The 21,972-nt window shown below is 32.1% G+C and overlaps 1 protein-coding gene across 2 annotated transcripts in view; it reads left to right on the forward strand.

Annotated features, from left to right (window-relative positions):
• The window catches only part of LOC118196519 (neprilysin-2-like), a 218,974-nt gene extending 216,463 nt beyond the window's left edge, over window positions 1–2,511 (forward strand). For both annotated transcript variants that reach the window (XM_085816761.1, XM_085816771.1), the window contains one exon: window positions 2,198–2,511. In XM_085816761.1, the coding sequence (XP_085672887.1) occupies window positions 2,198–2,297 (100 nt within the window). In that variant the 3' untranslated portion in view covers window positions 2,298–2,511. The remainder of the gene's footprint in view (window positions 1–2,197) is intronic.
• The last annotated feature ends 19,461 nt before the right edge of the window (window positions 2,512–21,972 follow it).

Raw genomic sequence — 21,972 nt, forward strand, 5'->3', positions numbered from 1 at the left:
TTTATTCCAAAAATCAATCAGTAAACGTACTTGCAAGTAGTTTTTTGTTCAACAGCTTTAGAAATAGATTCATTGGAATTGCTTTCTTTAAAATGTTGCTGCAAACTGATGTATTGTTGCAAAAATTTTACAGCAAGTTTTTTTTTAATTTTTATTACAAGCAAATTTCACAAGCGCATATTTTAAAAGTGAGATAACGATTAGTTAGTTAAAACTGTTGGAACTTGAAAATGGGAATATTGCTTGCTAAAGTTGAAGTTATATTTGAAAAGAAAAATTTTAAAAATATGTATTTCCTGATAGTTTCTTCATGCTTGATTTTAGGATGCCTTCGTGGAGGACTTTCTAAGGGAAACTGGCTCGTACACACGTTACACATGGGGAAAACCACGAAAACACCCATGCAGCCAGCCCGTTCGCGGGATTCGAACCTCGGACCGAACTACCAGTGTTCAGCGACTTTACCGCTCGGCCGCGAGAAAAGTTTAAATAGCTTGGAGAGAAAAGAAGGATATAAACAATGTTTTATTTTTGATAAACAGTTATTAAATTTACTGAAAGCTAAATCAATTACAGAAGGATTTTATGCGCGAGAACAAGATTTTGTAACTACTAAATATTTTCCTGTTGAAAATATGTAAAACAAACACAATTAAATGCATGTAAATATATTCATAAATCATAAGGACTAATAAATGGATGTTAACTGAGGTGAACACTCTAAAACACAAAAATTAAGCGAAGATTTAATTAGAAATCTTGAAAATGCTGTCGACAATACATAATAGTTGCAAGAAGAACTGTAATGATTTTGTTGCCAGATTTTAACGCATTCTGAAAATTTGACTATTCTTTAAGGCTGCTGCGCTAAGAACCTAAGTTCCCGTGTACAGTGATTTCAGAATACCGCTTCATTCAGTTTATATGTAATTTCAAAATCTCATAAATTCATGTCGCATTTAGCTCAAAGGAGCGTTAGCCCAGAAGGGCTATTATTCTCAAAACGGGATTTTGCGTTGAATCACTATTAAAAGTCTGAATTACTTTTCAAATCGTTGCCACCAAACTTTATTACCAAAATTACCTGTATTATGTTTAAAGAAATTAAATAATGAAGAATTTGCATTAATGTATGCATGTTCTTCGCATTGTAAAAAACAACAGTACCTAGAGTCATCAAATTTTGAATAACGTAGTCCTCCACTCGAATATGGACACCTAGAAGCCTGAATTTTGAATTTGTTTTATTGTGTATTTCATATTTTGTAAAACTTCAACGAATTTTTGATTAACAAACTCAATGACTTCAAAGTGAGCAATGGCATTACTGTAGAGAAAACAACATTTTTATCTCTAGCGCGCGAGACTGTCTATCGAAAATTTTAAAGATATGCTGTTGTTAAATATTTTATTTTGTATTTCAAATTCTGTAAAACTTGAACGAAATTTTTGATTAAAAAACTTAACGATTTCAAAGCGAGCAATGGCAACATTATACAAAAAAAAAAAAAAAAAAAATCTCCAGCGCGCGAGACTGTCTATATCGGAAATTTTTAAGGTAGACTGTTTTTAAATATTTTTAGCCCAAATGCTCTCGAAACGTGTATGTGTATGTAAATGAAAAGAAGCCCCTTTGGGCGTAATATAAAATCTGAAAGATTTGAGTTTTTCCCCTGGGACGTTCTAGGAGCCCTTGGGAAGTGTACGTCTTTAAAGACCATTCCCACTGAGCTTTATCTGAGCTAACGGACACAGCTGACGTACCTGACCTATCTCCAAAACCATTTTTCCCCATAAGGGCAGCAAGTTGAAAAATCTGAACTGCAGGTACAGCAGAGCTAGTCGACTAAAAACTGACTCCGTTAGCTCAGGTAAAACCCAGTGGGAACGCCTTTTTAGGGCTCCGAGAAGCAGTTTGGGAACCGTTGGCTTAAATAATTTAAACATTCAATAAGCTCAACATTGAGTCGCAAAAAACTATGGGTGGGGCAAAAGCATTGTTGATATATTTGAATTCAGTGTTAAGAAATTTACTTATTTAATTGATATTCTTTATACAATAAAAAATGCTTAATTTTGTTTCTCAGTAATTGTTCCAAAATGGAAAGAGAATTTTTGTGGGAGATGGCATTAAAAAGGTAAAATTCATGTTTTGTGTTTAAATTTAAGTATATTTAAAATATGTCTTCTGTTTCAGAGTGGTAGCACCAATTCTTAATCAGGCAGATTTCGCCAAAGATTTTCAATGTCCAGAAGGCTCTCTAATGAATCCAAGCAAGAAATGTGAATTCTGGTAGCTGAAAACAGCAACTGAAGATATAAAATTCAGGAATTAACTGCTTTACTAAATCATTGCTATTACACAATTTACTCCATTTTATGAAGCACCTTTATCTTAATAAATATTTAAAAAAGGTTTACAGAAATTTCAGGAATTAGCTGCTGTACTAATTCATTCATATTTACTCGATTTTATGAAGCACCTTTGGCTTAATAAATATTTACACAAGATTTACAGTTGTTAAAAATTTCTTTTGTTTGAAAAAAATGTTGAAAGCACTCTTTTCGTAATTTTTAGAACTTTTTACTGTAAACCTACGGGTCAGAATTATTGTCTCCTCAGTTATAATATATTTAACGTAATAATTAACTTAGATAAAAAAAAAAAAAAAAAAAAAAAAAAAAGAGTTAAGAATTGGATGCAACTGCACCATAATTGACGAAATTCAACTTGCGTTTTTCAGGCCTCGAAAGAGCAACTTAGGATTTGAATAAGATTTGTATATATCTTTGTTCTAACATATGTATTTTGACACAAAATCAGACCTTTTTCTAAAATGGCATACCAATTTTTTTCATGCTTTGAATCTACGATTCAAAATATGCCAAAGTGCCACTTTTTATAAAAATCGCACGAGTAGTTTTTAAAAAATTAGATCCTAAAATTTTACCTACTCAATATTAATTAAACATGCAACACTGCACAAAAAAGGGGGGACAGTTCTATATCTTCCGTTCTACTGGACCGATTGACGAAATTCAAATTATGTTTTTCATGTCTCGAAAGCTCAATTTAGGACATATATTACATTTATGTATAGCATTGTTCTAACATAGGTATTTTGACACAAAATCGGACTTTTCTGAAATAACATACAAATTGTTTTCCATATTTCGATTCTACGACTCAAATTATGCCTAAATATTAAATTTTGTAAAATTTGGTGCGAAATGTACGTAGAAATTCAAAACTTTATCTTGACGTATTTTTGTGATTTTGCGCCACTTGGCTAACTTCTTAATATATGGCAACCAATTTTTCTTTCCCTTCCATTATGCAGAAGCGGAAAAAAGTCACACCATTCCTACTTTCAAATAATTTTAATAAAATGCCTAAACCACATTTGATGTTATTATCGCTTTCAACCAATATGCCAAATTTCAAAACGTAAAAATATATAAATTCACTTATATATCTTCGTAAATTTTGAATAAAAAACTGTAATTTTTTGCAGGTATGGTTAGAAATACATCTACTTTAAGATGATGGTAAAAAATTTTATAGATTATAATTTAGAATGTTTTTCGAAAAATTTATTTAAAAATACAAATTTAAAAAATAAATCATAAAAAATGGGCGAATGTTATTTGAAATAAACCTAAATTTAGAAATGTGAAAGGAAGAATCAAATAAGTTTAATGAAAAAAAGGAGAGATTAATAAATATATACCAAACTAAACATTAAGGAGCTAAAATTTTGAGAGCTAATTTTTTAAAAACTGGTCGTGCGATTTTTATAAAACTTGGCACTTTGGCGCAATTTGACTCATAGTATCGAAATATGGGAAAAAAGGGTATGCCATTTTAGAAAAAGTCCGATTTTGTGTCAAAATACTATATTAGAACAATGCTATATATAAATCTAATACATATCCTAATTTTTTTAATATAATGCATACCTAATTTTATCCTATACGTATAATACATATCTTAACTTTATCTTTCTTTTTTCGCAGTGTGTCAGGACTTGTATGTCTTTTGACTTGCTTTGGAAATATAACGTATCCTGAATAGGAACCGGGAGCTTACTAAAGCTATGTTCAAGTATGTGTAGAATAGACGACACAAGCAGGAAGGGTGTACTGAACCCTTTATTCTCTATTAATTTACAGGTTCTCCCGTACTTCGGGATACAGAGACGAACCACTTGTGGTCTGAGCGTAAAAATATAAATCTACTAACTAAAATTTTAAATAAGAGCTGACTTTGATTAGTTTACACAAATGCCTAGCACTAAGACTGGCATTTTTTTAAAAAAAGGTACGTATGTAGTACGCCAAACTGCTGAAACTACAATACGTTTTCAAATATCAAGAGGACCAAACCTCTGGTTTTAAAGGCAAGCAGCAACTAATTGAAAACTCGTAAGAATGCAGTGGCAAGAAGCTCGATTCCTCTAACTCTTGGCAAAAAGCCACAAATTAAATACTTAGGCGTTAGCAAGTAGAATTTGCATAAACAAGTAAACACATCTAATTCTGGCCGGAAGTAGAAAATAAGAAGTGATACTACAGTTTTAAAATTAGCCGCGTAGCCAGCGAGGGTGCCCTGGGAGACCGGGCACTCTCCCACTTGACCACCACCTATACTTAAAAAAAGCACTAATTAATTTTCAAAGTTTTTTTTAAATATTGCATTCCAGCTTCCAAAAATATTCATGTGATTAACAAAAAATGGACAGAAAGTTTACGATTTTCCATTTGAAAGTAAGATCAGGAAAATCATCCTTCCTCAGCTAACAAGTGGCGGGAAAATACTTCGAAGGTTAGGAGACACTTTCAAGTCGTAAAGCTTAAACTTCTTGTTCTATTACAGCTTTGAATAGCCCTCCGTATCTGGTCCCACTTTCCCTCTAGCTATCAAGCCTAATGTCACTAAAGAAGAAAAAGCCCTTTCGTTTCGGACCAAGCATCTAAAAGCATAATGTTTAAAAGAATATAAATATTTTTTAAAAAAATAAGTTGGAGAATTTAATTTTGAGATTTGTTACTTATCATCTAAATAATGCACAAAAGAGGGAAGGAAACACTGTAAACTAATTTTGAGTAATTGTGTTTTACATTAATTTCGAATTTCAGTTAAGTCAATAAATACCGCAAAAATATTAAGTTTTTTTTTTTTTTTTTTTTTAATAATGTAAAGAGCATGCCAACTTCGATACTTTCAATGCAATGAATTTTATTTTCTTAGTCACCTAGCAATTTAAATTATTGTTATTTAAAATCATCTGAAAGAGTAGTTTTTAAATACGCAGCTAAAAAATTCATTCACTGCAGAGTAATTTATTTTATTTTATTATTAGCCCAAAGGATAAAATTGCCCAGAAGGGCTATTAATTTCGTTTTGGCATTTTGGCTCACTATAAACACCGTTTCACTTTTCGAATTGTTGCCACCAAATAGTAGAGTCTTGCATTACATTTAAAGAAATTAAATAATGAAGAGTATCTAGGATCTAGGATCGTATCTTCTCTTCTGGCATCAACTTCTAAGAGTTCTAACCAGTAGTTAAACATTTTACCTTAGTAATCATAATAAAATAAGAGGTGTATTGAAAAATGCACCACACCCGAAGGCGAGATCGAAGTCATGAGATAAACTCAGTAATTAGTAATTTTTAAATGCAATTAAATGGCATGCCATTAGCAGTGGTCGGTGCAAAATAAGTCCTAAGTTTCATAAAATTGCTGAATAAAACGTAAAGTAAGACTGTAGAAGTTCAAAAAGGCGAATTTGAAGAGATAATAATGTCATTATTCTTCAGAAACATAATTCGGGTACAGTACAATTAATTAATTATGCAAGAAAATTTATTTTCTTAAAGTTGCAGAGTAAACACCACGTGATGCGAGATGGCCAGTAGCGAGTGAAGGAGTCATAAGACCGCGAACTAAAATTTTTCACTGTAAGCTAAGTCTTTGCTATAAACACTGCACAGTACTAAATAAATTCTTGGTTAAATAGAAATAATAAGTAAGTAATATAAGTTGCAATCAAAGTCCATAAGCTTTGTCAGAGCATAGTCCAAAACATAAGCAAAACTTGATAAAATGAAGAGTACTAAAATACGTGAAATAAGTAGAATAAAATATACAGAATGTACACTACCACCATAATGCATTATGATGGATAGTTCGCGGTCTCTTTACTACATGTTCCTCTTTGGGATCATAGTTTGTGAGCTCTTTAATAGCCGGGTATTGCGAGTTTTTCGTTTTTTCAAAGAAGTAAATAATGAAGAATTTGCATGAATGTATGTATGTTTCTCGTTGTGTAATAAAAAAAAAACGGTAACTGGAGACATCAAACTTTGAATAACGTAGTCCTTCACTCGAATATAAGCATCTGGAAGCCCAAATTTGGAGTTTAGAATTTGCTTTATTATCTATTTCATATTTTGTAAAACTTCGAATTTTTGATTAACAAACTCATCGATTTCAAAGCGAGCAATGGCAACACTGCAGGGAAAAAGAAAAAAAAATATCTCCAGCGCGTGTATCGGAAATTCTAAAGATATACTCTTTTTAATTTATTTTGTGGTGTATTGCTGTAGAATTGAGTTTAAGTGCAGAGAACATGATATTTAATAAATAAAAGTAACACTCAAAACGTTAAAAGACGCCCCTTTGGGTGTAATATAAAATCTGAAAGCTTTAAGATTTATTTATTTATTTTTGTGCGTCTGTGTTTGGGACAAATAATCAGATAACTACCGATTAAAAGGAAGTATAAATTAAGAGAATTTAAATGGAATGAAAAAAGCATATAACCCATTAGTGAACAGAATGTATAAGAGTGATGAACAGTGCTAATTCGACATAGGTTAGAATATTCGAGAATGAGCTGAACGAGAGTTTATGGATTTCCTTGCGTATAAGGTAAATAAACAGGTTTCTTTTTGAAAGTCTTCCACGAATGGCATGGCATCCCTTCCCATAGACAGATAACCTTTGTATGCTTTTCGTACCGATTAAAACAAGCAGTACTAAGCGTATATGAAATATTAATTATAATGATAAAAATTTGATATAATTGTAAGATCATAACATCGTCGACATCATGCTGAAACCACGAATCAACAACATTCCTTTCTTTCACGTAATGGCAAACCGCACATTGAGTTGATCAACGTTAACGAATTTCGTTTACTGCGCATGCTCAATGGTGTATCGTTGGCGTGGGAGGAAATACTGGCGGCAATTTTCGCAATACTACGGAAATTTGTTGTGTGCTTATTGCATGTGCTTGCGTTTCATTTCATTTTGGTTTATTTTGTTCATAAACATTACATATAATATCAGTTATTTGACTTTAATTCAGTAATTTAAATTGGATTTATTCCTTAATTTGTGAAAGTATATACGAATGGAACGTATGGTAAATACTTAATTGCTTTCATTCCTCAGAAGTATAATCAAGAAGTATTCATCTAATATATCTTGTAACATTTCCTGTTTTGTAATCCTTCTTAAACGAAAATTTGCGTAGTTTACAATCGATATTTACGCTCTAAGTAATGAAGCAACTTACAACCTAACAAGTTTTAAAACCCCGAACTGTTTATGCTCAGATAAATACAATATCTACCGTATTTATCTTCTTTTAAAATTGCGCCAAAGTTGTAATTGCGCCAAATTCTATTCTGCGCATGAGTAGTAAGCGAAATTCGTTTAACATTGATCAGCTTACGCATCCCTATTCGAGGGAAATACCTTTATTGGCATGGGCTATGTTTTGCACAAATCGATGTTGTACACTATAGTTTTAACATGTTTATCAAAAACAAATGCATTTTACTTTTGATCATAATGCAAAACAGAAAAATAACATAAAAAATTTCAGTATTAAAGAATATCACTCTTGTCTTCAGCAGGGAATGCGAAAATATTGTTCATTTTTTTCCTGGTTCATTATAATAGTTTAGATTCATGGCTAAAATTTTAAAATAATATTTATTCATTTTTTAATTCTATAGTGTAGAACATCGATTTTTGAAAAATTCTTAAAACCTTTTTAGCAGTTTTAAAGCTTCTGTTCTTTTTTAAGCAAAAAAGTAAACATCTAAAAATAACACAAAATGTAGGCACATACTCTTTGCTCTCTTCCTCTTGTAACAGCTTTACATATTATTAAAATCTTGTAGTTTAAATAATTTAATTAGATGAACATTAAGGTATTTGTGAATGGCAATATTTGAAACCAGACTCGAGTGCCACGTGCGACTCTCGCACGAAGAATGTAAATTATTTTTAAATGTTAGAATATGTTTATCTTCTTGTTTGTATGTCGCCATTTTTTTGAGTGTTAAATAAAAGTTATTGCTGTGTTCCATCATTGGAGTTGCTTCATTTCACCAAAGAAGTATTACAGTCTTAATTATTTTGGAGGCACCGACAGAGATCGAATAATCGTGCGTATTTTTATTTTATTAGTTCATCACTGAACATAATATTAGTGATACCAGATTATTACTTTCTGTTAATATTGAATTGCTTTATTTTATTAGTTCATCACTCAACGCAATATTAGCGATACCAGATTATTACTTTCTGTTAATATTGAATTGATTATGTTCATGTTATTAGTTCATCACTGAACACAATATTAGCGATACCAGATTATTACTTCCTGTTAATATTGAATTGTCTTATTTTATTACCGTTTTGGATATTATTTTTAATATTCATTTTAGTTGTCCAGACAGTAGATATATATATTGCTCTATGTTGCTATTCTTATTTTAGTCACCATTAATGTGGTAGAGAGAATGAACTTCATATAATTTAAATATTTCATTTTTGAGGTATACGTATTTAACAGAGTGCATTTAATTTCGTGACTTTTGACTGCATTAATTAATTAAAGTAATTAATTTGAGCTATTTTGAGGAACTATAAGGAACACAGTGTTCGTTAATTTTAAACACAGAAACAATGTCTTACTTAGGAAGAGCTCGTAAGGAAGATTTGCAAAATCTCGCGGCTGAACTGGGAGTTCATGTGACTGCAGATTTGAAAATAGTTGATTTAAAACAGAAAATTGTTGAAAGTAGAGATTATGATGAAGTCTTCGTCAAAGGAGTCTTAGACACAATAATAGAAGAACGGAAAGAGAGGGAGGAAAGGGAAAGAGAAGAACGTAGGAGACAGGAAGAAGCAGAAGAGCGGAGAAGGAATGAACAATATGAATTAGAGAGATTAAGACTTGAAGCAGAGACAAAGTCTCAAAATACCGGACACATCCGGCCGAAAACGGAGCTGCGTCACCTTATGCAGAAATTCGATGACAAGAAAGGAGATATCAGTCTATATTTGCTATTGTTTGAAAGGCAAGCAGAATGGGCTAAAATTGATAAAGAAGAATTTGTATCTCATTTACTAGGACTACTTCCTTACGAAGTAACCCAGTTAATAGCTAGAGAACCCTCCGATAAAGCTAAAGACTATGAACACGTGAAAAATTTATTGTTAAGACGGTTTAAATTAAACCCGGAAAAGTTTAGGCAGAAATTTATGAAACATCAAAAGAGTACCGAATCCACATGGGTGGATTTCAATTATGAAATAGAAAATTATTGCAAAGAATGGGTGACTGGTCTAGGAGTTAAGACTTTTGATCAGTTGCTAGATTTGATGGTGCTTGACCAACTTAAACGTCGAGTTCCTCCTGAAATTCGAGATCATTTTCTTGATGAATGGGTAGAGATGATTTCATCTAAAAAATTAGCTGAAAAACTTGATGCCTATGAAAACGTTTGCGGAAACTTTCAAAAAAGGCCTGTAGTGGATCGGCAGAAAGAAAGATACAATGCACTAACTCAAGGTAAATTGAGTTCAGATAATAAAAATAAAACTGAAAAAAAATCGTCATCAGGATTTAATTCGCAAAGCTGGTTTCATAGACCTAGAAGTCCACGTCCAGATGATAAATATGAAAAACGAAAAACGCCACAATGCTATCAGTGTGGGTCCTATCAACATTTAAGACCCCAATGTCCAAAACTTAAGAATAGTACTGAATCTCCTGCTAATCTTAACAGAATTAGTGCAAAACCAGAGGAAAAATTTCTATTACCTTATACTAGTATGGGTTACGTAAATGGTCATAAAATTCCTATATTAAGGGATTGAGGTGCTAGTATTGATATAGTTTATCGCAAATACATCACGCCGGAAATGCTGACAGGTGAAAATGTGTGGGTGCAACAGCCATTAGATTTGAATCCAACCTGTTTACCATTGGCTGAGATCGAACTAAATTGCGATCTTGGGCGAGTAATAACTAAGGCTGCCATTATTAGAAATGAACTCGACAAAGGAAGGTATTTATTAGGCAATCGAACTTTTGCACTGTTGAATAAACAAGGAAAGGAACCTGATAGTTGTCCTCACCAGGTTAATGCTGTCTCTACTAGAGCTCAAAAGAAAAGAGAAATAGCCGAAGAGAAGATCTTGGAACCGATGAAGGAAGAAAATAAAGCATCCAGAGATGTTTTTGAAGAAGAAGATAATTTACCGGAGCTAAATTCGGAAGATGAAACTCTCATGAAACTGGTAAACATTGACTCAGAAGAAATTGCACAACTTCAGCTTGCTGATAAGGAACTGTCTAAAATCATCCAAGAAGTTAAAGAAGGTACATGCAAAAATGAGAACTATAGTCTGACAGGAAAAGAAGTTTTAGTTAAAAAAACGACGGATAAAATGGGCTTTGAAAGACAGCTTGTCGTTATACCTGAAAAACTTAAGCCGTCAATTATAAAGATGTGCCACGAATGAACTTCTGGTCATTTGGGTGTCAAAAAGACCAAAGACAGACTTGCTAGATATTTTTACTGGACGAGGTGTTACAAAGAAACTGAAGATTTTGTAAGAACCTGTGATGCTTGTCAGCGCGCTGGAAAAGGAAATGACAAAAGGAAGGCTCCAATGACACTAGTACCAGTAATTTCCGAAATATTCACTAAAATAAATGTCGATACCGTTGGTCCGCTACCTATTTCAAAGACTGGGAATAAATATATTATTACAGCTCTGTGTATGTCGTCCAAATATCCAGATGCTGTTGCGGTGACAGACATTTCTTCGCCATCTGTGATTGATGCTTTCTTACAGATTTTCAGTCGTATGGGTTTCCCAAAAGTGATCCAAACAGATCAGGGGACCTCTTTCGTCAGTGCTTTGACAGAGGAATTTTTGGAGCGTTTCGGCATTAAACATGTAAGAAGCTCTGTGTATCATCCGCAGAGTAATCCCGTTGAGCGATTCCATAGAACGCTAAAAAGGGTGTTAAGAGTCGTATGTATAGGAGCGACTTCGGATTGGGAGAATTATCTACCATCAGTTCTTTTTGCTCTCAGAACAGTCACACATGAAAGCACTGGTTTTACACCACCAGAATTAGTTCATGGCAAAAACCTACGCACGCCAGTCACTTTACTTTATGAGCAGTGGCTAGAACCGATTGAAGAAAGTAATAATGTTGTCAGTTACGTTTTCGAACTTATTAATCGAATGAAGAAATGCCAAGAACTTGCCGTGGAAAACATGAAAGAAGCTCAACAACGGAGGAAAATATGGTACGATCGAAACGCAGTGAAAAGAGAATTTGCTAGAGGAGATTTAGTTCTTGCTTTATCAACGAATCGTCAAAATAGACTAGAAGTACAGTGGAAAGGACCTGGAAAAATAGAGCAGAAAATTTCAGAAACCAATTATATTGTAAGTTTCGAGGAACAAAATGAGCCAAATCAAGTATATCACATTAACATGCTTAAACCATATTACAAAAGACCAGAAATGATTAATATGATAACTGAAGTGGAAGGAGACTTAGAAATGGACATTCCTCGTTTACCTTCCAATCCAAGTATATTAAATTTTTCGGACATCATAGAGGAGAATGAACTCGAGAAAAGGTTGAAATCCGAGCAAATAGAAGATTTACGAAAGATTTTATGGAAATATTCTGGTTGTTTTTCAAATAATCCTGGACTAACAAACTTAGTTTGTCACGATATTGAGCTATTAAATAACGAACCAATACAAATAAAGCCATACAGACTGTCACCCCGACAGACTGAAATTCTCATAAGGGAAATACAGAAAATGCTCGATCTTAAAATTATAGAGCCGGGAGAATCGGACTATACATCTCCCATGATTTTGATAGAATCTTCATCAAAGGATCCTCGGCCTTGTATTGATTATCGTAAACTCAATGCTGTTACTAAAACTGAATACTATCCTTTGCCTAATATTGAAGAACGTATCGAAACTGTAGCAAAAGCAAAATATATTACCCTATTAGATTTATCTAGAGGCTACTGGCAAATTCCGTTAACAGAAAGAGCCCAAAGATATGCAACATTTGTAACTAGTTTTGGAAGTTTCAGGCCTCTACGTTTACCCTTTGGATTAAAAAATGCCCCATATTTTTTTAGCAAAGTTATGACTAAAGTCCTGGCTGGATGCGAAGGTTTCGCTGTACCATACCTGGATGACATTGCCATTTACTCAGAAAACTGGGAAGAGCACCTTAAAAACTTAACTTCTGTTCTAGAGAGAATACAGAAAGCAAATTTACGACTAAAACCATCAAAATGTAAATTTGCACAAGATCAAGTGAGATACCTAGGCCATGTTGTGGGACAAGGACAACGAACCCCGGATGAAGTAAAGATCCTGGCTGTAAAGGAGTATCCTACACCTAAAACTAAAACAGAAGTACGTGCTTTCTTAGGACTGGTAGGGTATTATCGCCAGTACATACCGAGATTTTCGGAAATTGCTTCACCCCTCACGGACGTTTTGAAGGGGGTAACAAAAAAAGGAAATATACAATGGTCTGAAATATGTGACAAAGCTTTTAAAAATTTAAAAGAGTTGCTATGCAAGAAACCAATTCTGTATGCTCCCGACTTTGATAAAAGGTTTATTATACAAACCGATGCCTCAGACAATGGCATGGGTATAGTACTATGCCAATTAGATGATGAACAACGTGAACATCCTATCTTGTATATAAGCAAAAAATTTACTAAGTTTGAAAAGAATTATTGTACTACTGAAAAGGAGTGCGCTGCTATCATCTACGCTATCAAGAAACTGCATTTTTATCTGGATGGTCAACAAGAATTCTTGATTCAAACTGATCATAATCCTTTGGTCTGGCTACAATCCAACGCCAAATGTAACTCTAGATTGATGCGCTGGGCACTTTCATTACAACCTTATAATTTTAAGGTCATTCATCGCAAAGGATCTTTGCACAAGAACGTAGATGTTCTGAGTAGAAGTAAGTAATGTAATAACTCTTAGTGTATGTAACCACGTTCAGGATTTATTTATTTATTTAATGTATACTCAACTGATGTATTTGAACGTTCTCCATTTTTTTTCTTCCTATTTAAATGTGGTATAAAAATATTTGTTTAAAACTTAAAAATTTTGGCCTGAAGTTTGGAAACTTATGAGAGAAATTACCTTTTCTCTTTAAGCATTTGAGCAAGCTGAGCTTATAAACTTTCGAATTTTACAGAACTTTTCCCTTCGGTAAAAGTCTCTCCGTTGGGAGAGAGGTTGTAACAGCTTTACATATTATTAAAATCTTGTAGTTTAAATAATTTAATTAGATGAACATTAAGGTATTTGTGAATGGCAATATTTGAAACCAGACTCGAGTGCCACGTGCGACCCTCGCACGAAGAATGTAAATTATTTTTAAATGTTAGAATATGTTTTATCTCCTTGTTTGTATGTCGCCATTTTTTTGAGTGTTAAATAAAAGTTATTGCTGTGTTCCATCATTGGGGTTGCTTCATTTCGCCAAATAAGTATTACACTCTGTTTAAGAACAAAGACGTATCCACGAATGCATTTTACTTAATTGTAGGAATCACTATTTTTAGAAGGTCCAATCAGCCCTTAGGGATAAACTATGACGGATCCGGCCAATTTGATCATGAGAAAGTGAAAAGTAACAGATCCGATCTAAAGTCTTGGGATGTTACTGTTTGTTTTTCCTAAAAATTTTGCTGTGTTACTAGAAATAATCTTTTAACTTGTATTGGGTTAATATAAATCACTTAATATAGGACGCCCTGAAAAAAAAAAAAAAAAAAAAAAAAAAAAACCGTAAATTAGAAAAAAAAGTGTAAAAAAATTGAGATTCTTTTCTCCAAAAACATGTACATTTTCTAACGAAATGAACTCTACCGGAAGCATTTCTGTTGTGAAAAAAGGCAACCAATCTTTCCCCCTCGTTTACAACTATTATAATAATAAGTATAATTATAATAAATAAAATAATTTTTAATGCATTTAAAATTCATGCGGTATGTGCTATTGTGTATTTAAATGTATTTATCTAAACTGAAAATTTTGGTAAGTGGTAAAATTTTTCAATTTTTAATTACCTGCTTTTATGAATTGTACCCGAAACATTAGTTTCATTTAGAATAATCTTAATTTTATTTAATTATACTGTTCAGAGATATCACTATTAATGAGAGGACAGTTATTTTAATTCTTATTTGAAGTTTTTCTTTGAAGAGCAACACTAATCACAAAGGAATGACTAGATTAAAATATGCTAATAATGTCTCAACTTCACCGATTTTATATAGCTGTAAAAGGAAAATGTCTTATACTTATCCGTATGCTATGACATATACTTTGCTCCTATGTCTAAGAATTAAATTGTTTAATTTCTTATGTTCTATAAACCAATTATGTTAAGTAATGTGAGAATAATTGAATTAGTGATGGGAGAAAAAGAACAAAGGCTTCTTTCTAACTCTTTTACATTGGAGAATCAACTGTATTGACTTATTGCTTATGAAAATGTTTTAATGTGATCGATCATATCTAAAGTGCTAGAGAAGCTTTCATAAAATTCTCATAAATAAACTCATAATTAAAATAAAAGTTTAAAAATAATTTTATACTTAAATGATAATCCCAATGACATAAAAGTAAATTAATAAAAAGTAACAAAAGGCAATCATTTTTTGTGAGATATCATTATTATTTCCAGCTATATATCTGCATATTCGAATACTATTTATCAAGGGAAAAATATATGTTACCTTTTCTGTTTTAGAAACAAATTAAATACAAGGAATCCTCTTATGGTGACAATCTTCCTTAGAAGACCATCTATAAAAATGATCAGTATTTCTGAGAACGGCAACTATTTACTTAGCAGATCAAAATTGTCTGCAATAAAGGATTGTCATTTTAAAAAAAAGACCCACAGTATTTAACGCATTAAAATTTCACACAGATAAAATAGTTGAATAATACAGATAAAATAATTAAATTTTGTAATCAAATAATAAATTCCGATAAACCGTTTAAATGAAAAATGCTAATAAAAAAATTGTAAATCCCTCAAGATATTGACTTAACATAAAAAGCGCAAAATCGCTTTCTGTAGCTTAGCAGTCTTTAGCTCTTATCTCGCAGATAAAGCACTGCCTGAAACCCATCTTTATTTGAATTGAAATTATTGTTTTAAATTAAAAACATTACTACTTATATTGAGATAAAAATTGTGAAAAGAATCTATCGTACGATAAGTTTTAAACAGTGTTTACAGTATTATTCTTATTCGATTATGAATATATTTGTTCTGTGTAATATTATTAAATGGCTAAGTTTAAATATAAGTCTATTTGTACCTCGTAGTGTCTTACGTTTCGGTGACTAATAAACTGGCATTTTTGGTTACATTAAACCCATATAATCGAGTCTCCTCATATGATTTAGGTCGACGAAAATAATATTAGGCCTTTGCCGGACAAGGTGAACCATGTAGTACAAGGCGTACTAGCATTTTTATTAAAGCTTGTCGATATAATTGAAGCCCTAGGGTACATTGCGTGCTCAACCTAACTGGATGCTTATGTGCATAATCAATGGAGTGCGCAATGTAAGCCAGATACTATGGTTCTACTGAATTCAATCCTTTTATTTACTTTTATTATAACAATTATAACAGCATATCATTATTTATCTCATTTAGAAGGATTACAGTTAAACATCAGAGACGACCCGGAGTTTTGAGAGTATATTTAATCATGATGAGCAAATGTGTAAAAAATTAGATGTAGAGTTTAAACTGCTACGCATCATTCGAAAGCAAGTCTGTCGAATTAATGCTTATTGTGAATTTTGTGTTAATTATTATAAAACTATTTTAGCAATCCCTTTACTTGACCATCTCATTTTCCTTTTAAAATTTCAATTTTAAAATTTAGAAAAGACTGCATCATCCCTGTTTTGCATACAACCATCAGTTTGCGTTGATAGTGTAAATGAAATTGCTGGAAATAAGTTAAAGGTGATATGTAAAGATGATTTATTTATCCTCTCCGGAATTTCTAACTGAAGGGACGAAACGTTGGCGATGGCATTTTATGTCTGCTCCCAAAGCAAAGCTCCCAGACACACCAGTTTTGGCTTTAAAAGCTTCAAATGAAATCATTTTACCAAATATTGATGTGCTTTTTTTTTTAGCAGCTACATTGCCGATAACATCTTGCGAATGTGAACGTTCCGCAAGTTCTTTGAAAAGGTTAGAAAATGAAAATAGAGCTATTATAACGGAAGAGCACATAAATTCTTTGGCATTAACGTACATTCATTATACCAAAGAAATAGCAATTGACAAAATTATTGATTTGCCAGTTTATAGCCACGGAAAATGGAATTCGGGAATATTTTAATTGCCGAACCAAAATGAAAGGCCAGAAAAATGTTAACCTTAAAAAAAAAAAAAAAAAAAAAAAAAAAAAAATTATTTGTAGTTTAATTTTATGTCTAAAATAAATGATGTATTTACAACTTTTATGTATTTAATTCAATATTTTATTATATAATTATATACAACAGAAATATGGATTTTATATATTTATCTTTATAGTTGTATTATGAAACCAAAGAAAGATGAATTTCAAAATTCTGTTAATATTTTATTCAAAAACAAAAATATTGAATTACGCATTTAGTATGTTTGTAAGGTAATAATTACAAATACGATAATGAAATGCAATATGTCCATAATTATGTTACAGAATTTTATTATTAATTAAACACGTTACACATGGGAAAACCACGAAAACGCCCATGCAGTCAGCCCGTTCGCGGGATTCAAACCTCGGACCAAACTACCAGTGTTCAGCGACTTTACCGCTCGGCCGCTGGTGGACCCTGTGAACAGGAAGAGAGAGTGATAACTAACTGATAAGCCATTCTTATGATATATGGAAGGGCTAACTGCTTATGATGAGTTATGTATTGCAGTGCTAGACGAGGAAAACATGTCAGTTATTTCAAAAATCATCAGCAACTTTAATTCAAAAGAATGAAACAAAATCCTTGACTTATTATTTCGCCCTCTAAAATTAATTACCTCAAATTACTTTTACATCCGTTTATGATTTTCTACGTGTATTTATCTTATTTATTATCTTCGTAAATCGTTGTTTACGTTTTTCAAAAGATATCCGCTCTTATCGGCTTCATAAAGGAAACATCTGTAGGTGCAATTAAGTTTGATGCCCACAAAATAAATAAAGATCTTAAGATCAGTCTCTAAATATCAGAGGGCACAAAATTCGTATACTTGCGATGTAACACATATAAATAATTTCTAATATTTTAATCAAAATTGTGTTTTCTTATTTTAGTCTTTTATTTGAACATTATCAACAACTTTTGCCATATTTAAACCAAAGTGAAACTACGTATCTATTCTTCTGGCAGGAATAATGAAAATGCAAGCGTCTACAAAGATTAATACAAGTCCTGTATATCTTCGAAAAAAGCACGATTACCCTTTGCTTTTGAAATGGAAGCTATATTATCTTCTTTCATAACATTTTTCAAAAATATATGCGTTTCAATAATTTTATTTGATTAAATGTTATTATTCATTGGAACATTTCGTTTCAAATTTTATATTCTGTCATCTGAAAATAAATAATCATGATATAATATTGTTATTGTCACATATAATAAGACTAAGCCCGACGCCATTTTACCGCCGCCGCTTCGCCGTCGTGCCATTTCACCTTTGGACCAGTGCGCCTTCAAAGACGTATTTTCTATTCAGTTTACCTATTATATACCTCTGGCTGCGTTAAATTTTAAAATAAAAACACTTTTATAATTAAACACATCTTCTAGTTTTACTAAAATGTTAAATTCATTAATGATATTCATTATTCGGTTAAATTCAAATCAACAAATCAAAAAGTATTATAATTAAGATGAAATACAACATTATCAGAAAAATAATATATAATAATAAAATAAAACATAATATTAAAATTAAATATTACGTAATGCAACATTCTTAATAAAAAATATTATTTTGAAATTTCAAAATAAGTCGACCGTTTTTTAAGAGTTATTGTCATTTATAATTAAAAAAATCGAATTCCTTTTTATTTTATAACTCGATTTTTTGCAAGTATTTTAAAACAAAGAGCATGCAAAAAATTTGCTCTGCGACTCACGATATGAGGTGTTGACTTTACGGTAAAACATCTTTCTAAACTTTCGAAATTTAAGGAACCACATGATTTGTTAGCATTTTCATCTCAAGAAATTCCTCGTATTAAAATCTTTTGAATAATGTATTAAATGCTTTTGTCTGTAATTTCATGTAAATATATCGTTACGCATGACATAAAAGTTAACTTATTAGTATATCTAAATCTATATATTTGCGGCGGACCACACAGAGATGAGAAAAGCGTGTGTGTGTGTTCCCCCACAAGGCACTGTTTTCAACCTGTTACGATGTGTGAGACGACATGGTCTGACATCGTAGACGCAATAAATCCATTTGACTGGACAAGAGAAATAACCACCAGTGTCAATAGATTGTAGCGTTCTTCACTATGTCTATCGTCAAAGCCTCTCGATTTTAGGAAGGCTTGCGAACCAATGATCTTGTTTTTCCTCTGATTTTTATTTCAGGAAAACAGATCATTCAACATTCTGGATAAGCAAATTAAGCGAAGTTGCTTACCTTTATGATCCTCGTTCTTCGATTCCGGTCCGCCGCTTAGGAAGACTATATTTCAAACTGATCTAAAATTGACACTATTTTGCACGAATCACTTTATTTTTCCCACTTCACAAAAAGTAACAATATCACAGTCATTACAACAACAGAAAACACTTCTAACCTACTTAACGTCATTGTTCTATATACGTCTGCAGTTGTCAGTACACCTTTTTATCCAGCTTGTAACTCTAATTATGTTCTCAAAAGAAAAAAATTCGTGAGAAATGCGAAAATTCTTCATCTACATTTGTTAACGAGCATACAACTTTTTTTCTTCTTTCTCGATCAATCATATCTTTGTCAGGAGAAATATCACAAGTAGGCCAAAAGTCTGGATTCAACTTCAATCATGCTGGACCTTCATGCCATCTTTTAGCTTTAATAGTTTCAACAGAACATACTATTGACGAAATATCCGCAGGATTCAAGTTTCCAGGAACCTAATTCCATGTATCAGGATTAGTAAGAACTCGTATTTCTTTTACTCCATTCATAAAAAATACACCCCAATTTTCTTCATTCTTAATCCAGTACAATGTGTTCCTTGAGTCTGTCCAATAAAACGTCGGTATATTTCCTTCCTTTAAGTCTTGTTTTATAGATTTCATTAATCTCACACCAATAACACAAGCTAATAATTCTGGTCCACAAACTAATGTGGGTTTTAGAGGAGCAACTCTATATCGTGCTTGAACTAAATGACAAGAAACTTCAGTTTCATTTTCATTTCTTAAATAAACGCAGTTGGCATATGCCATTCGAGATGCATCACAAAGTATATGAAAGAATAATTTCAATCCAGAAACAATATTAAGCATCATCTGCCGGGGGATTTTTATTTCTGTTAAACGAGTTGCATCATTTTTCCATTTCATGTATTTCCTATTTATTTCTTCAGAAAAAGCTTCATCCCAAGTTACTTTTAATTCCCAGCAATTTTGTAACAGAGTTTTAATAATTAAAATTATAGATCAAGTGAATCCAATAGGGTCATAAATTTTATGAGTTTCAGACAAAATTGTTCTTTTACTAACTGGTTTATTTTTAGATTCCCTTAATATCACAACTTAATATGCCATCATGCAAACTCAAAGAAGTCCCAAAATGTTGAACGTTTTAGCTTCGTAAGGGTCATCTAAAAACTCATTCTCATTTAATGTATCAAGCACTGACAGTTCTAAAATGGGTTCTACAACAAAGGCATCCCTTTCATTTCGTGGATAGTTACATGCCCACTCTTGTAATTCAAATTTAGCACTTGCTAAAATTTCAGCGCCATCGCTTTTTAATTTCTTTAATTCTGATTCATCATTCACACTTGTAACTAAATTATTAAAGTACCAGGATTCTACTAATTTATTAGCAATGTACTTCATTCATTAATACCGTTGGCGTTGCATTAAAGAGAAATGGACTACTGGTTATTCCAAGACCACTCTTCTATGCCTGTATATTTTCAAACGTTTAGACTTCGCCTGTTCCCACCATAAAAATCTTAAATAATCTCTGTTTTTAGGGCTAAATCCTACCTGCACAAAAGCCTTCTTAATATCAGAGCTAATGCCAATTTTTTCCAGTCGAAATTTATTTATTATAACTGGAACAATGTCAATCAAATTTAACCCTTTTCCAAACAGTCATTTGTTATGTCGTGAATTAACAGGAGTAGATAGAATATGGGGATTCTACGCCACAGGGATCAGGGATCCGAGGGATCCCAGAGGGCGTGCCTCCTGAAGCGCAGCGGAAGGGAGGGAATTTACGGAGTTATACCTTGGTTATACCAACACCTCCTTATAGAAGGAAGCCGGGACACTGAAGCGAGGGGAAGCTCTGACGTCACAGGTAGTCGTCTCTGACTCACCTCGCTCCTTCAAACAAAATCAAAGCCCCGTAGTTGAGCCAAGAGCGACGAACGTGGAGCGGTTATTTGCGTTAGTGACAGAGTTTTTATATTGTCTCGTGCTTTTTTTATATATTGTCTCGTGCTTTTATAATTTCATACGATGCCTCATAAATGTGCTGTAGCCACATGTCGTGGTAATTATAAAAACGGACCAAAAGTGGCTGTATTCAAGTTTCCAAATGAGACTGAACTCCGGATGAAATGGATAAGGAGTCTACGAAGAAAAGATGGCTTTCAACCTACTAAACATACCAGAGTAAGTTCAATTTTACTGCATTTTTTATGTTTTGTATCTTTACATTTTTTTATTACTTTTATTGATAGGTATGTGATGTTTATGCTTACGATATTAGATTTTGATCTATGGGTAAGAAGTTTTATGTTTGAAAGATTTTAATCTTGCCTGTTTTAATCATTTCAAAAAAATATTTTCCTTCAAAGTTTTATGAATGAAATAAAGTTCCATATAACAGGAATAATTCTAAATTTAGTAGTTACATAAATGCCAATAATTTGTAAATGCTTTCTAGTATACTGTGCAGGCAGATTCTGTAGTTATTCCAAATTTATCATAATTTATATGACAAGGAACTACTAAGTAATCATAATAGGTTTCATTTTAAAATTTTTGTAATGATATATGAAAGTTTGGTATGATGTATTCAAGGTAATTATTTGTATTTGGTAACCAGTGTTTGTTGTAAACAATTATCTCAAATATATAATTTTCTTTAAATGTAAATAAAGCTGTAATCATTATGATGAGCATTCCAGATTTTACAAATTACTTAAATTATACACGTAATTGAAATGATATTACTGGTTTTTTAATTCGTATTTATGTATCAAATTATTTATTTAAATCATAGGGCTTATTGACTTCTGTTACTAAATATTAACATGCATCTAACTTTTGTACTCACAAC

Source organism: Stegodyphus dumicola, chromosome 1 (assembly GCF_044657685.1).
Source record: "Stegodyphus dumicola isolate Sdum_Otavi_A_Nest chromosome 1, ASM4465768v1".
In the NCBI taxonomy this organism is placed as follows: domain Eukaryota; kingdom Metazoa; phylum Arthropoda; class Arachnida; order Araneae; family Eresidae; genus Stegodyphus; species Stegodyphus dumicola.